The sequence below is a fragment of the Acipenser ruthenus genome, chromosome 39 (assembly GCF_902713425.1).
Source record: "Acipenser ruthenus chromosome 39, fAciRut3.2 maternal haplotype, whole genome shotgun sequence".
Lineage (NCBI taxonomy): Eukaryota > Metazoa > Chordata > Actinopteri > Acipenseriformes > Acipenseridae > Acipenser > Acipenser ruthenus.
In genome coordinates, this window is record NC_081227.1 from 3,396,015 (window position 1) to 3,411,944 (window position 15,930).

Genomic DNA, 15,930 nt, shown 5'->3' on the forward strand with positions numbered 1-15,930 from the left:
GGTGGGCTTCAGGGTAGGAGATGGGGAGCCGTGATGCACGCACACACGCACACGCACACACACACACACACACACACACACACACACACAGCAGGGCACAGGACACACAGGGTGATGCAGAACAACAGAAAAGAAGAATACTGCTTACTTTGGAAAGTCGCTTGTGAGACTAGGCATGCATAGAAGAGAATAAAAGAAAAATCACAAAATAAAACTGCAGCAGCAGCAACAGTCAGAGCATCACTACAATTCACACGGTAACCTAAAAAACACAAACAAACAAACAAAATGACAAACCAAGACTAAAAGCAGCCGGACAGCAATTTGAAGTAGATGCTTCTCCACTACTGCGCTCAATGCAGTGGCCCGACCATGAGCTCTTCTGATCTACACACAAACCTACAGTACTGTGTGCAGACAGCCCCAGTATGGTGAAACCCTTGTCTATATCTGAGCCTGTTGAGTCTTGGAAAACATGAGGCTGCTCTGTGTTAAAAAACTCTAACACCAAGATGGCAGCACATAACACTGTTAAGGGTGCAGAGGAAGTGCTGGGATCCTCTGAGAAAACCCAATTGGCAATAACTACCCAGGATATCATAACGATCAATACAAAACAAAACCAGCATCACGCATGAATGCATGTTATTGATTACAGATCTGCTAGGCTGGTAGCAGAGCAGTGTAGGTTTTTAGAAGAAATGTCACACAGTTTACTGCAGAACCATGCCCCTGAATAGGTAGCCCCTAAACACCCTCACCACTCTCTGTGTAAAGATCTCATTCCCTCTGTCCTCTGTCGATCTCCACTTAACTTCCAACTGTGTATTCTTGTCCTGATTTCTGTACTGCGATTAAAGTATTGGTTTTGATCTGAGGAACAAAGGGCAGGATGGCAGGAGCTGGCCTTCGATGAACTTGAGCTACTTCACTAGGCTGGCAGGTTGGACCACACTGTAAACGATACAAGCGGCTGAGCCGTTTTTACTTTCCCGTTATGTCCAAATCAAATTCATTTGAAGTCTTCACTGTCCTCAGGGCACCCCTGGAATGGAGCTGGTCTCTCCCTCCCGTCCCCCGTCCCCCGTCCCCCGTCCCACACTCACCTTGGAGTTCTTGCCCCCGCTGCGGCCTGACTGCGAGGAGTAGCTGCGCTGGACCCCCTGCTCGGGGGTCGAGGGCGATTTATCCGAGGAGTGGTCCGAGCCCTTCTCCACCATGTTCTCACCCTCCACGCTCTGGGGGGTGGGCGATCGCGAGCGCTTGCGAAGGATGGGCGAGCAAGCGGGCGTGCTCCGGTTTGAGTTACTGGCAGTGCTGGAGACACAACAGAAGAGAAGAAATCAAATAAACATGTGACAACATTATCAATACTCCCGCCTCCCTCTCCCATTGACACACACGCACAAGCACACGCACACGCACACACATACCAGAGCGAAAGCATATGTAATGTCTTGTCAATATTAATATGATTGATTGTAATTCTATTTATTTCTCGGCGTATTCTTAATTGTGCAGCGCTTTGTGATAATGATGAAAAGGCGCTATATAAAAACCAACTGTATTGTATTTTATACTTGTATATTATCAAACGGTGGCCTAAACAAAAATATCAATGAAACCCTTAACTATTTGACCAATAAGTAAAAATCCCTTTAAATTCAAAAACAGTGACTGCTTTTGCAACAACATCATAAATGAATGTAAATGAAGGTGAATAAATCTCAAATGTAACACCGGAAGTACCCTGCACAATAACAGAAAGGATATCAGAAAGAATAAAGAACAGCTCTACTTGGCAATGCATGACAACACTTTTTAAACTTGAATTAAAATCGAAACAGTTTTAATTTCCGTAGTCAGTCCATTCTGAACCAGCCACACCCTGGAGAACACAGCTATTTAGAGACACTTGATCTTTGTTTCGCTCTTTGAAGCTGTTAAATCACAATATGGTTCACGCGTACTTCAAAAAGGTACTGTCCTCATCCGACCTTTAACCTTTGGAAACCCTATAGTATTAACAGTGAGCAGCAACAAAGAGGCCAGCCTTAGTAAGCTGTTAGAAAGAATCATCTAAAACATTTTTGAAACTGTACCCCTTCTGTCGGGAGGGTTCAGCTAAAGCACCCTTTGTAATTTTTGCTCACTGAACGGTACCACAGTTGCAATAAAAGGCAAAATAATCCAATTAACACGTGTTTTCCCATTTACTTAATATATAACTGTTCACAACGGTCTGGGACTGACAAACTGCTGGTTAAAGACAGAATACCAAACAGTAGGTTTCATTCTTAAAACTTAGAATCTATAAAGCCAGTATTTTACAAAGGATGTTACAAACAGTATGGGATTACTGAAGAGAACAACAGTTTTATAAAACCAAGACATTCTACTCCAAGAATTCTAACAAACACACAGCATGAGGCTTGTAGCACAGGATCCACACAGGTTTTGGAACGATACACAGCAGTCCCATGGTGCGGGGTTTATCATTAAGGCTGTGCATTCCTCTCGCACAGCGGAAATGAAAGATGAGAATGTGCCCAAGTCAATGCCCAGATTGTCTGTGTGTGTCAGCGAGCTTGTCCGGGAAATAGCACTGAAAACCAACCGGGCTGGCCACAAAAATGCTCCAATTGTACTGGATCGCGTCTGCTGTGACACTGCTGTAACAAGCAAGGCGGATGAAGAGCACTGCTCCTAATGTAGAGGGACGCTTCTCAATGAATGCACTCATTTTATTTGTGTGGTATTCATGTACAGTGTATTGCATATACTGTATGTCCCTATTCATGCATTACTCTCTGATTTCATACACCATGTTGATGTACAGGGGATGGATAACAGGGCTTGTGTACTGTGTCTATATACAGCATATGCATACAATATGTAACCTCAGATAGCACACATTCAGCCTTTAGGGATTCTTTACTTATTTTTACAGTACGGAAACAATAATATAACTTATGCACTGTTTGGTTATGGGTTTTAACGGCACACAGTTTGAACCATATTGATGCTGCTGCAGTCGTGCCCTTTCTCTACCCTTCCTGTCCCTTTCTGAAGACGCTGTCTGGTTGACAGATAGAGGGCCGTCTCCCTGCTAGCAGGGCTCTTCCTGACACACGTCTTAATTGAAACGCAGCGTCTCTGTGCCTGCAGCCGTCACCTTGAGAAGTCCTCCAATCTGTCAATCCCAGCCCGCAGCTGTGCCACTGCACGGGAGACACTCTGCAGCCTGACCAGCTACCCTGCTTACCCATGACAGAGGCACCTCACCAACAGAGTGGCCTTCCTGCACTCACAGGACATGCTGCAGGAACTCCACACTGAACCAAAAGAAACCTCCTTGAATATCCCCTCTTCAAAAAACACACAATTCATTTTAACAAGCCAGTTGTTATCTATTAGCTGCCAATGCAGAGTGACTGGATGGGATACCAGTTTCTGTTTTTCATTGGACTGAAGGTGTTGGCCATAGAACAGGAAGATAACAAAAGCGTCACAGCTTTCACAGAAAGGGCAGCCAATTAGCAACCTTTCCACAAGAGAAGCCTGCTTTTGAAGTCTCTAGGAGCCCCTTTCTGCCAGCCTCTCTTCAAAAGGTCATGCCATTCAGTCCGTCTCTTACGGCGACATCGGAACTGCCACCGCTTTGAATTTCACAGCAGGGCCATGTTCTGTTCCACCACTACGGCGATATTGGACTCAAACGAAGGGCCATTTTCAACACAGCCTAACAAGAAGTGAAAAACCAATCCCTGCTCTTTCTGGAAGACACCCCTGCATTTCCAACCTGTTGTTTTAACCCTGTTTCTCTGGCCCTATGCAGGCCTTTCTTTTCTAACTGTACACTGTTGATCATCAATCTCTTCTATATAATAGCTTTCATCTGTTCTGAGAAATAACTCCCACATATTGCAATATTGAAAAATTACTGGCAGCTAAGCTATGTAATGCAACGCTATGCAACTTCCACATGCTTCTGCTCTCGAAAGCCCATTCACTTTGACAAGATGAGGCAGATGGTTTTAATGCTCACTCCTCGATGAACTATCCCTGCCACTGAAAAGGCACGAGCGCTGTTTGTGAGCAGGTGCAATTGGCAAAAGAGCTCTTGCTTGAGCTACTATCAGATTATCCCTAATATTTTCCATTAGTCACAGCTAGATAGGTAATGTTAACCCAGCACTGTCATTCTGGATACTCTGAGTCTGCACTGGCTGATCATGTTTCTCCAATAACTGCCCTTGGGCACTTTTAATAATTTATGTGATGGACACTAAAGGATCGACCAAACTAAAAAAAGAAGAGAGATAAAATCCATTAGGTTTTTCTATGCCTCCTTCATTCTGCATCTTTGACATACCCTTGCGTCAAATTAAATTGAATAGTGAAGCATTTAAAAAGGCAGTAAAACTTAATTGTACACTACCTTCATGATTACACATGACGTCACTTGTAATTTCATGTTACTTTAGAAGGTACAACACAACGCATTACGTCATGTTCAACCAATCAGATTGCTGACAAGTGTACAATTATCTAGCTATATTGTTACGCCTGGACATTCCAAATCATTGTGATTGGCTGCAGAAACATCTGCCACTGCACCCCCCTTAAAAAGTAATAAAACAAAAACAAAACCGTGCTTGTCGATCGTACTGTTGGTGTTATTAGTTACTTGCATTACCAGACACATACTGTTCCAGTATTTCACGATAACACAACTTCAGTGAACGAGAAAAGACAATATTAAATTGATTGTTACATAGAGTGCATGAACATTTGCTTTCAATCCACTTGGAAGCGTTTTTGTTTTGGACGTCAACCCAAGGGGGAGCAGCAAGGCCTGAGACGGGAGTGCGGTGGACAGTGAACGCACATGGACGCACCTGGGAATGGCGTATCTGAGTACTGGGGAGAGTGATGCACCACGTCCCCTTCCGAACCTATTGTAGGGATACAGTGGCAGCAACAGGACAGCCCTGCCTTACTGCTAGTGGATAAGCATAACAACGCCAGCCTGCTGTGTCTCCATGGTTACTAAAACGAGGAAGACAGGATCTTTCTCAATATTAATGACCCGCTCCGAACAGCTCTTTAAAACTGCAGTCTGAGAGCCAGCGTGATTCCTGCATTGTGGAACACAGCACACCTCATTGGGGGGCTGATTACAGGCATGCAAAGAAAATTGAAGGCAGTGGGTGAAATCCTTTCCTGTTTTAGCTGGTTATTTTTAAACTTTCTTTCAAAAGGGTTTTCTGTTTTACAGTAAAAAAAAAAAAATGTATGTGCAATTGCATATTAAATTAATGTTAAATTAATATGCAATAGCTGGTTTCTTGCTAAATGTTAACCAAATGTTGATTGAAAATGTAATTGCATATCACGTCCATTTATATTACCTTTTGTTACCCTTGAAAATATGTAATAATTTCCCATTGTTTACATGTTTTTAATTGAAAATACAGTTAATCTGACTGTTAATGGAAAATAACAAGGAACAATTGAATGTAAATGTAATATCAATTGCATATCTATTAAATATTAATTTATGCCACGCAATATAAAGCATTACCAAAATTTCTAGCACCTTGTAGACAATACTATCATAGCATTAAAGGGTATGAATACTTTTGAATTAGCATTTTTGGAGTTTTGCAAAAAAAAAAAAAAAAAAATAGCTGAAATAAATAAATCTATTTCTTGCAACTTTTCTTCCTCATCCACAAACGCAAAACTTCTGCTACAAAAGATTTTTCCTAAACTTCTAGAAATTATAGATTTCCATTCGGGTATGTAAACTTTTGACTACAACTGTAAATGCCTTCGACCTTGCTCTGACAGCCTGCTGGCTGCCTGCTGTCACTGTACATTATTGATTGGCAGACGACTCAATCCTCTGCAGCCGCTGTCTTCCAGCGATCACCGACAGCTTCCAACTGCCCACAGACAGATCGGCATTTGTCTTTTGGGACCTTGTTCTCTGACATACAGATGCTTAAGCTACTCAACTACTCTTCGACTCGCTTTATGGAAAACTAACCACCGGTTCACAGCTGTAAATCTTGTGTACTACGAACAAACTTTGAATTTCCAAAACAAGTTCTTCACTGCGCAGCACCATGGGATGACGTTGGTACCCGGGAGCCCTTAGCAGAAGCTGATTCTCCATCAATTTAGCACACTCTGCTCAGAAGAAGCATAGGACTAAAATGAAGAGCTGCTGGGGTTTGGGTGGATCGCTGTTCTCCACAGAGTCTAATAGCAGAAATCATCACAAATCCAAGCAGCTGTTTCTTCACTTGTTTAATTTTCAATGGCAAATTAGTCTAAATCAACACCAATGACCCTCATCTGATCGTCAGCACCTGAGAGCTCAGTCCGCTTCGAATAATTCTTTCATGCAGCACTAATCTGTCATTATTTGAAATACCACATACAGTGCATACAAATTACACACATACATTCTGACAAACATACATAAAACACACAGCTATGCAATAGAATACAATGACATAAGTTACTGCAAAGACACCCACCTACATACTGTATAGGACAGATGCTCACACAGAGGCACTAGAAAGACAGCCCTTTCATTCCTGCCAGCCCTCTTGCTAGCAGGTAAGACGGGCAGGCAGGCTCTTGGAGAGGTCTGCAGTCAGTATGGGAGATTATCTACCCAAAGCATGCAGCACTGACATTTCCCAGCAGAGAGCCAGCCCCTGCATGCATGGATGCTGTGACGCACTGAAAATTCAACCAGTCCACCAAATACTTAAAAAAAAACACTGACCGAGCCACTAAAGCAGCAGCAAAAAAAATAAAAATAATAATAAATTACTCGGGGAAGATTACGTTTAGGATTGCTGAATTGATCCCCTAATAATGAAGGAGATTACATTGCCTCACTGGCACCTGTTTAAATAAAAAAGAAATCAATGGTGCTTCAGATGGAGATACAAAGACACACATTTATATGAAAAAGCACCTGCCCCATCAACGTGCCCGGATGCTTGTTACTAGCACGGTGCTTGTGCATGCAATAGGTTAATGATCTTAGGAAGCAAAAGCAAAGTCGCACTAACCTGGTAGCCATTAAGGACTGTACCAAAGTGATCTGCCCTTACTAGCTTCATTCATACACTGCAGACCTGTATGGAGGTGAGAGGGTCCTCACCTCACTACCCTACCAGACAGGACGGACAGTCAGAGCCCACCACAGTGGAATCGTTCACTGTTCTCGCAGCCCCTCGACCGACATGCCTCTCCTGTACAATGCTGTTTCATCTCCTGTATTATCCAATCCTCCCCTGCTCACTGCTGTGGTGTGGTTCTCTTTCTGTAGCTGTAGCTGTAGCTGTCTCTCTCTCTCTCGCTCTCTCTCTTTACATAACCGCTCCTGCTTGGTGCAGAAAGCTTGCTGGCTGTTCAATTATTCAAGGTTTTCATGAATGGAGGGTCTGACATCATTGGTTTTTAGGTCTGCTTTCTCATGCCCTCCCCTTCCTCTCCTTAATCATTGCTTTACTACTATTACACATTTTTTATAAAAACCACAGACCCGACTCCGGGTCTATGAAACACGTCATTTTTGTAGCAATATGTTTGCATTCTCACACAGCCTCAAACTCATTACAAACAGCAAACAAAAGTGTAACCGGTTCCATTATGAAACTATGCAAAATATAAACAGGATTTTTCTCATATTGACAACAAAATCTGCAATACTATCAGTTTCATAAATTCACAATGCTTTCTCTGTGTGTTATTGCAATAAATACTTGATACTGCTCTATTTAATTGATGGTCTATTCCACATTCTTCTGGGCAAAACAATTATGCACTTTTACTAATGCAACCAAAAAAAGAAATCCACCCACAAACACGACTTAAATCTATGAACAGCCTTCTACCTATTCAAAATGAGACAAAGGTTTTAAAATGCATTGTCTTCGCTCTCAATAGCGTTAGCAACATTGCAGCCAGTTCCAATATTGCTCCAATCACTTTTGAGTTCTGAAACCGACACATATCTTTTTAATTAACCGTATGTTCCAGAGATGTTTTTGAGCCAGCACAATGGAAACAACATCTACTGCATTAATTCCATAGTGATCAGCACGCACCTGACTTCAGCAACATGCCCCAACAGCACACAGCAGCCAACGCCGCGGGACACCACATACTTGGAGTTTTAATTACGATATCTGACCCACAGTATAATCCAAACCATGACATCATTACGGGTGTTAACAGGTTATAGTTTAATGTAAAGGTTACCCAAACCTGAAGATGATGCTATAGCATGGCTAGGCAAAGGTTGGCATGCAGCTACTGACACCAACAATAAGGCATGACCCCCCCCCCCCCATCCCATCCCATCCCATCCCATCCCATCCCCATCCTCCTCCACAAGCAGCGGAGAATTCGAAGCATATCTGGAATCTACTGTAAATCAAGGTCAGTACATTAGGTCTCGAAACACAGATTCTATCCCTCATCCTAAGATCGGGCACCTTCCTGCTTACAAATGAACCCCTGATGAGTCTTCTGAGCAAGGGTGTGGTGCCACCTGTACTAGTTGCCAGCAGATGTCTCTATATTTTGTGGCTAACAGGCACCTGAAAGGTGAAATGTCTGCTTGTTAAAAGAAATCTGCACACAGTCCATGACAAGGCATTGTGATCCTGATTCCAGGCGTCATGCGATTGCTGCACGGAAACAGCCACATGCATGTTGTTTTTTTTTGTTTGCCTTCTTAAGATGTAGAGATTTCCTGGACCTGCCACTTCTGTAACACTAAACAGCTTGTTTTTCCTTGGGCAGAAACATGCAAATTACAATCCCATCTCTGCTACCTGGCCCACAATATAAGCTGTTCTGCAGCATGTGTCTCCACTGCTCTGCATTTTACAGCTCCCTTCCGAACTGGAGCAAAGACAGATGTAGGAGCCGTCTTGCTTTATAACAGTAAATTACAAAAGCAGGTAGATTTTAAGAAGGAATCTACAGCTATAAAAACAGCGGCAGGGTGAAACGAAAGAAGCAGTACGATAACAAGGAGGTGGACTCGCTGCAAAGCGCCGTTAGCATCATTCTGAAAAGAGAACTGCAGCTGCTGATGTTGCAGAACTGGAAATAAATACTTGACAAACACCAAAGAGCCTTTGAATTAAGTTCTAGAGACGGGTTTTGTAACTTCAACGGGTCTTTTCTAATTAAAAATAAATGTTTTACAGGAAACCTCGAGAGTTCACGGCTGTGTGAATTTGCCCCTAGGCGTTTTGCTTTGCTCAAAGTTAGGAGCTGCTGTATTCTACATCTGTTTACTGCTAGCTTTAAATATGAATGTACCCAGTTTGCTTGTAATGTTTTGACATGTACAGCATGTTTTTGTTTTTTTTATGGTAACTTGCCCCAGGACACCACTAAAGTAAAATAAATAAATAAATAAAATCAAATTCATATTGATATAATTACCACTAAGGAAATAAGGAATGGTAACATGCAAGTACTATATATGAATATCATATTTTAATGTCTTCTTTCAATTATTATTATTATTATTATTATTATTATTATTATTATTTATTTCTTAGCAGACGCCCTTATCCAGGGCGACTTACAATATACCACATTATTTTTACATACAATTACATTATTATTATTTTTTTTTTTTACATACAATGACCCATTTATACAGTTGGGTTTTTACTGGTGCAATCTAGATAAAGTACCTTGCTCAAGGGTACAGCAGCAGTGTCCCCCACTGGGGATTGAACCCACAACCCTCCAGTCAAGAGTCCAGAGCCTTAACCACTACTCCACACTGCTGCCCTACATCATGAATGTACCCTATGCATGTATTTGTGGACGTACACACTAACAGTACAGTGTGTGTGCTACTGAAGCATTGCATTTGTTTTTTTAAATCTCAGTTTTAAACCTCTAACTGCAGTGCAGTCCAGTTAGTTACTGTTAACAGAACCACATGCATGCACTGCAATAGATTATAGACTTAATATAAATTACATGCACGGTACTCGGAACACAAACAGTAGTGCAAATGTGTCCGGATGTCTCAAGGCTGACGAGACACTTACATGGCATTCTCAGCTTTAATTTCTAAGCAGAACTGTGACATGACAGCGCTGTGACTACTAGGACTTTAGCACAGGACTGACAGGCTGATACAGCATCACTTTCCTGTAAGCGGACAGGGATGGGACAGGTGGCACAATGAACACGCTTTGAGGTTCACAATGCAGAAAATAAACAAGCGGTGTGCATGTGTGCTGCTTTTACAAATACAGAAGAGTGAGCGTTATGAACTGACACCTCTACAGCAACCCACATCAAACACTTAACACCATTTCCACGGCAACGGAACGTGTGGCGGCTCACTGCTGTCATTCTGCATTCTAATATCCACAGTTTCCATGGCAACTCCAAGAACAATCCCCAGCTTTTACTGGGTAGAGAGAGAGAGAAACCAGAGAGAGAGAGAGAGATAAAAAAAACGGAATCACTGCAACGTCAGACTTTTTAAATGGTCTGTCTTGAACTACAATACAGCAATACAAGAGCACTGGTCAGCTACGCCTCCTGCATCTATTGTGTGCACCGTCCACACCAGACTGTACTGATTCAGGCAGTGTGCAGAAGTTAGAGTCGGCAGGACTCTGTTACAAACCCTTTCACTGAAGTTAAAAAGCCCACTTTTAGGGACATGAATTTAAATGTAATTCAAGAAATAAGGGATTAAAGACAACGTAATTACAGAAATGTAATTACGTAAAGGTATCCATTATGTAAAATGGAAAATATATGCATCAGGGGGCAGGGATGGAAACGGGACTCCTATTGCATAGCAGTTTCACCCATTCCAGGTTTTACTACACGCTTGATTAGCCACGGTGTATAGGTAACAAGTTCAGGTGTGTCTGATTAAACTCATAGTAAAACCAGGAACGACTCACACTGCTATGCAATGGGAGTCTCATCAGGTCAAAAACAATGCAGCTGTGAAAAGGTTAAATCTTAACCACCTTGATGAGTGGCCCTTTATTGAGAGAATCATAGAATCCAGCTTGTGCATACACTGTCTGAAGTGCTCCTTGCAGGAATGTTTAATAGTGTGCAGCTGCAGAAGCGGGCAATTGCTGATAGAGCACAGATTGTATCGGGAAAGACTTGCAGAGATAAAAGACTTAATGAAAACATCTTGCATGTGTTCATGAAACAAGCTGCATTGATCAAGAACAAACAAGCATATTTCTTATTCCGACTCTGTGCTGTGCTGAGCCTGAATCAAAAGCCCAGCACAATGGCACAAATGCAGTACTGTGTTCCCCTGCTGGAGCATACAGAGGGAGACACAGGGAGAACTTCAAGCTGTGGCTGAGGAAGTGAAGTTGCCCACCAACAAGGTCAATCGCCGGCCACTGAGGAAACAGGCTGCCAAACAAACAATGCACTGGGCGGCGTGGGCTGGGAACCTGGCCGAGTGCAATGTGATTCACAGTGACTCTGCTTCGTCACTTCAGTACCAGAGCGGGGTTTACTCACTGCTCCTGGGGCTCTCCCCCTGTCAACAGCTCCTTAAAATCAGAGGAGCAACCAAATCAGATCAATACCGCTATTGTCGTCAACATGATTAGCAAAGGAATCGCTGGCGGGCTCCTTCGGTTTTTTTTCTGTCTGTCTGTCTGTCTCTCTTGCCTACCTGCCTGCCTGCCTGCCTGCCTGCCTGTGTGTGTGTGTGTGTGTGTGTGTGTGTGTGTGTCCCAGTTCTCAATGTTAACTGGTCAATAGCTCACTATTGCAGCTGCTCACTGCAGAGGAACAAGCAAGAATCAGAAGAACAATCAAGAATCACAGGACCTCAGAGTACGGCCAGGAAAATAAATGTCGACCAGATACCAGAGATGACATTTACTGCATTTTTAAATCAGTCCGATATTTCACAGGAATTGTCCCTTTTAATACCTGCGCTAAAAAAAAAAAATGGATGGTTCCTTTGCAGTCATGTGTTGAAAGCAAAAAATAAAAATAAAGAAATACAAAATATTACATATACATACGTATATTTAGTTTTTTTTTTTAAAACAGGACACTTGACAAAGATCTGGTAAAGTTCACCCCTTTTGAAATGAGAATGTGAACCTTGGCAGGGCTGCTCACAGCTGCCCTTTCATTTAAAGGGAGTGGAGTCACATGTGCTGTGCACGGCTGCCCAGAGAACCCACTTCCCTCTGTGGAGCAACGTGTCAGCATCTTAAGTAGGACACGGAGAGCTGCCGATCCTAAGGCACTTCACAATAAATCTGGATTTAAAGGCTGTTTAACACTGAGTGTGCTGACTGTGCAAGAGTAGGGCACAGGAGACCCCAGCGCTGAGCTGAGGGGGCTCCTCCTTGAACATGCTAGAACGGATCAACTCGGATAGTAAAACACATCACCCATCACAGCTGTGATACAAAACGAGAGGTATCAGTGTGATGAAGACGCGGATCACAATATATACTGTACATGTAATAAGTGTGACATACAGCACATACGCATGGTAGGACAGGGGCAGCCAGAGGATATTGTGCTGTGTTCTTCACAACATTGCTTCAAAATTGGGAAAAGCGGTTCTCTGGCAAGGGAGAGTTTCTCAATACCACCACAAATTGGTATGTTGACGGTCACGACTGTCTGTCAGCACAGACACTTCCAGAGGTTGGAAAGGCTGGACGTATTCATAAAAACCCCAACCTACGTCTCTAGTAGACACGGAGAGAATAGAGAGGTGTTGCGCAATGGAGGCAACTTCTGGCAATCGTGACTCTTGGCCCTGTGCTAAATAATGAGTCATGGTGCCGACACTGCCGTGCCACCGTTGCACACTGGCAGTAGCTAATTCAGCAGGCAAAGGATTTACTCAGAAATGCCTCAGGGCCACCATAGCAGAGGAGCAACGCTAGGACTTCAGACTGTGGATCACAGCAGCCTTTTTGCATGCGGTCATCTCAGGGAGAATTCATGAACTACTCCCACTGATCTCCACTGGGGATGGGCACGGGCAGACAGCTAACTTACCTGCAAGAAATAATTCAGTGGAGATACATGCACTGTGATCACACAGCATCAGGATAGGAAATCTAAAGCATACTACTGCATCGTCTTAAAAGCCATCGTTCATTACAGCCCTCATGAAGGTGTGACGTTCTGCACGGATGCTGGTGGTCCTTCAAACAGATAGATCAGTGACAGCACAGCTTCGGTTTGTACAATTAAACTGCAATTAGTCAAATCACAGTGAAAAGAAGCTTGTGATATTTCGCTGTTTTCTGCTTCCACAGCCCCCCCACTCTGTGTCTCTATTGACTGCGTGTGTGACTAAATCAAAAACTTGAACCCGCACTCGCGCTGGTATTTACACAAACGTGCTGCCGACCAACCCACTGCTCATTTCCCTTTCGGTGGTTTTGATTCTCTTAGAGAAAAACAAACTTCTCACCAGGGGCTACCCCTCACTGCCCTGCCACGGGATCTATTTTTAAATGTGGTTTTTAAAAGGGAGTATTGCAAGGTTGTCCTCTCAGTTAGGTCAGCCCACAAAAGATGCTCCAAACTGCTTGACGTGCTGTAACTTATGGGAGATGTATATCCTTTATATACCTACCTGCACGGAAACCTCAGGGTGGAATCAGTTCAGTTTTCAGTTAGTAATTAGCGATATAGAAACAATAGGAACTTGTGTGAACAAGTTAATTAGATCTCTTTGTGCTTTAATTAGGCATCTTAAACACCTTCTAAAAAGTGTGATGTACTTTACCATTTGTGGCAACAGCGTGTGTTCCTTTTAATCTTACTATTTTAAACGAATTGCATGTGTGGCCTATTAAAGTCATTAATTATATTAGACAATCACTAATTTGCCTATTTTGACAATGTTCCAAGATTACAGTGGTTTGATGTCATATGCACAACAAATCAAAACTACAGAAGCAATGGGGTGTTGTAATAAATGAGCACACTGCTGTACCAGCGGATACTGTTATAACTGAAGCTTGGGGAGAAAACTATGTGTTGAAAGCTGCCAATAAATGCAGACAGAAACGTGTAGCTGGACTACTTCATTATTACCCCAACCGTGAGGCCCCGTCCTCTTATAGGAGGCTGTGTGGTCCAGTGGTTAAAGAAAAGGGCTTGTAACCAGAAGGTCCCCGGTTCAAATCCTGGCTCAGCCACTGACTCATTGTGTGACCCTGAGCAAGTCACTTAACCTCCTTGTGCTCTGTCTTTCGGGTGAGACGTAGTTGTAAGTGACTCTGCAGCTGATGCATAGTTCACACACCCGAGTCTCTGTAAGTCACCTTGGATAAAGGCGTCTGCTAAATAAATAAAATAAATAAGACAGCACAGGACACTACTGTAAAGCTGTCAGCTTAAACAATGCTTTACTGCCTGCTAAATAATTCACAGGGGAAAGCACTCCGGCTAAAAGTAACTACCTGAGCTAAACGGACAAGAGGGCTGCCAGTAACGACAGTCTTTAGAAACCCCTGGTGTTAAAATGAATGAATGGGAGTGCTTTACGAGCCATAAAACACGCGCTGCGGTTACGAAAGCATGCGCTAAACACACGATGCAGGCACTGAAAACAGCAAACACGCACACACGGGAGCTGCAAACACATACACACGGGCGCAGCAAACACACACACGGGAGCAGCAAACACACGCACACACACACGGGAGCAGCAAACACACGCACACACACACACGGGAGCAGGGAAACTACTTTTTATTTGCTTAATTTCAAAACACTGCATTTGTTTTTAAGCACTAATTAAAAAAAAAAAAAAAAAAAAAACACACCACCACTATGCATTATAAATAATAACAGATGGCTTTTAAAACACGTGGGATTTCAGACCCTGGCTGTGTCGTTAACAAGGAAAGCTTTAGCAGATCTATAAGTGCATGGTGTACTGTATACACATGCATATATAGTTCACTATAAATACACATCTAACTATAGTGTCCTTCTCTTGTTCTGGAATCATCCGTTCACACTGAGCTGGTCTCTAAGCGTTGATCATAAGTGCTATTTGATGTATAGTAACTACCTTTAAGTTCCTTTGAAAAAGGCAACCAGCCCTGTCGGCTCCAACAGATCACCATGTTGTAACCCTACCATAACCCATGCTTTACCCTTTGAAAGGCACACATTCTGAGAAGATTGTGTCCATGGAAAATGTGCTAATGGAAAGATCTGAAGGTCAGAAAACAATGCACATTTTTTTCCAGTGAACTATTTTGGGGTTTTGCTTGTGATCAATACATACGTATAAATTTATCTAAAATTAGAAAACATGTGGGAGTCATACTGCTACTGAATAGAAGAATGGGGACAGAAATCCAGCAATCCCCAGTATGGTGGCACTGCAGGATGGAGAGAGACCCTTGCCTCTAAGATCAAGGGTGATCCTTTCAATCCAGGGCAGGCTTGAGGCACAGAGAACAAACTGCTCCCTCCCTCCCTCCCTCCCGCATCCCCTAAAAGACAGCATGATCCTTCCAGACAAGGGCAGGCTTGAGGCACAGAGAGCAAACTGCTCCCTCCCTCCCTCCCTCCCTCATCCCCTAAAAGACAGCATGATCCTTCCAGACAAGGGCAGGCTTGAGGCACAGAGAGCAAACTGCTCCCTCCCTCCCTCCCTCCCTCATCCCCTAAAAGACAGCATGATCCTTCCAGACAAGGGCAGGCTTGAGGCACAGAGAGCAAACTGCTCCCTCCCTCCCTCCCTCCCTCATCCCCTAAAAGACAGCATGATCCTTCCAGACAAGGGCAGGCTTGAGGCACAGAGAGCAAACTGCTCCATCACTCCATTCGGGTTACACCTGGAGATCCTAAATGACAAGGCTT

General features: G+C 43.2%; 1 protein-coding gene across 1 annotated transcript in view; it reads right to left on the bottom strand.

Annotated features, from left to right (window-relative positions):
- LOC117397177 (protein Aster-B-like) overlaps positions 1 to 15,930 on the bottom strand; it is a 96,805-nt gene that overhangs the window by 32,063 nt on the left and 48,812 nt on the right. The window contains 1 exon segment of the mRNA XM_059009742.1: positions 1,107 to 1,317. Coding sequence (XP_058865725.1) covers positions 1,107 to 1,317 — 211 coding nt within the window.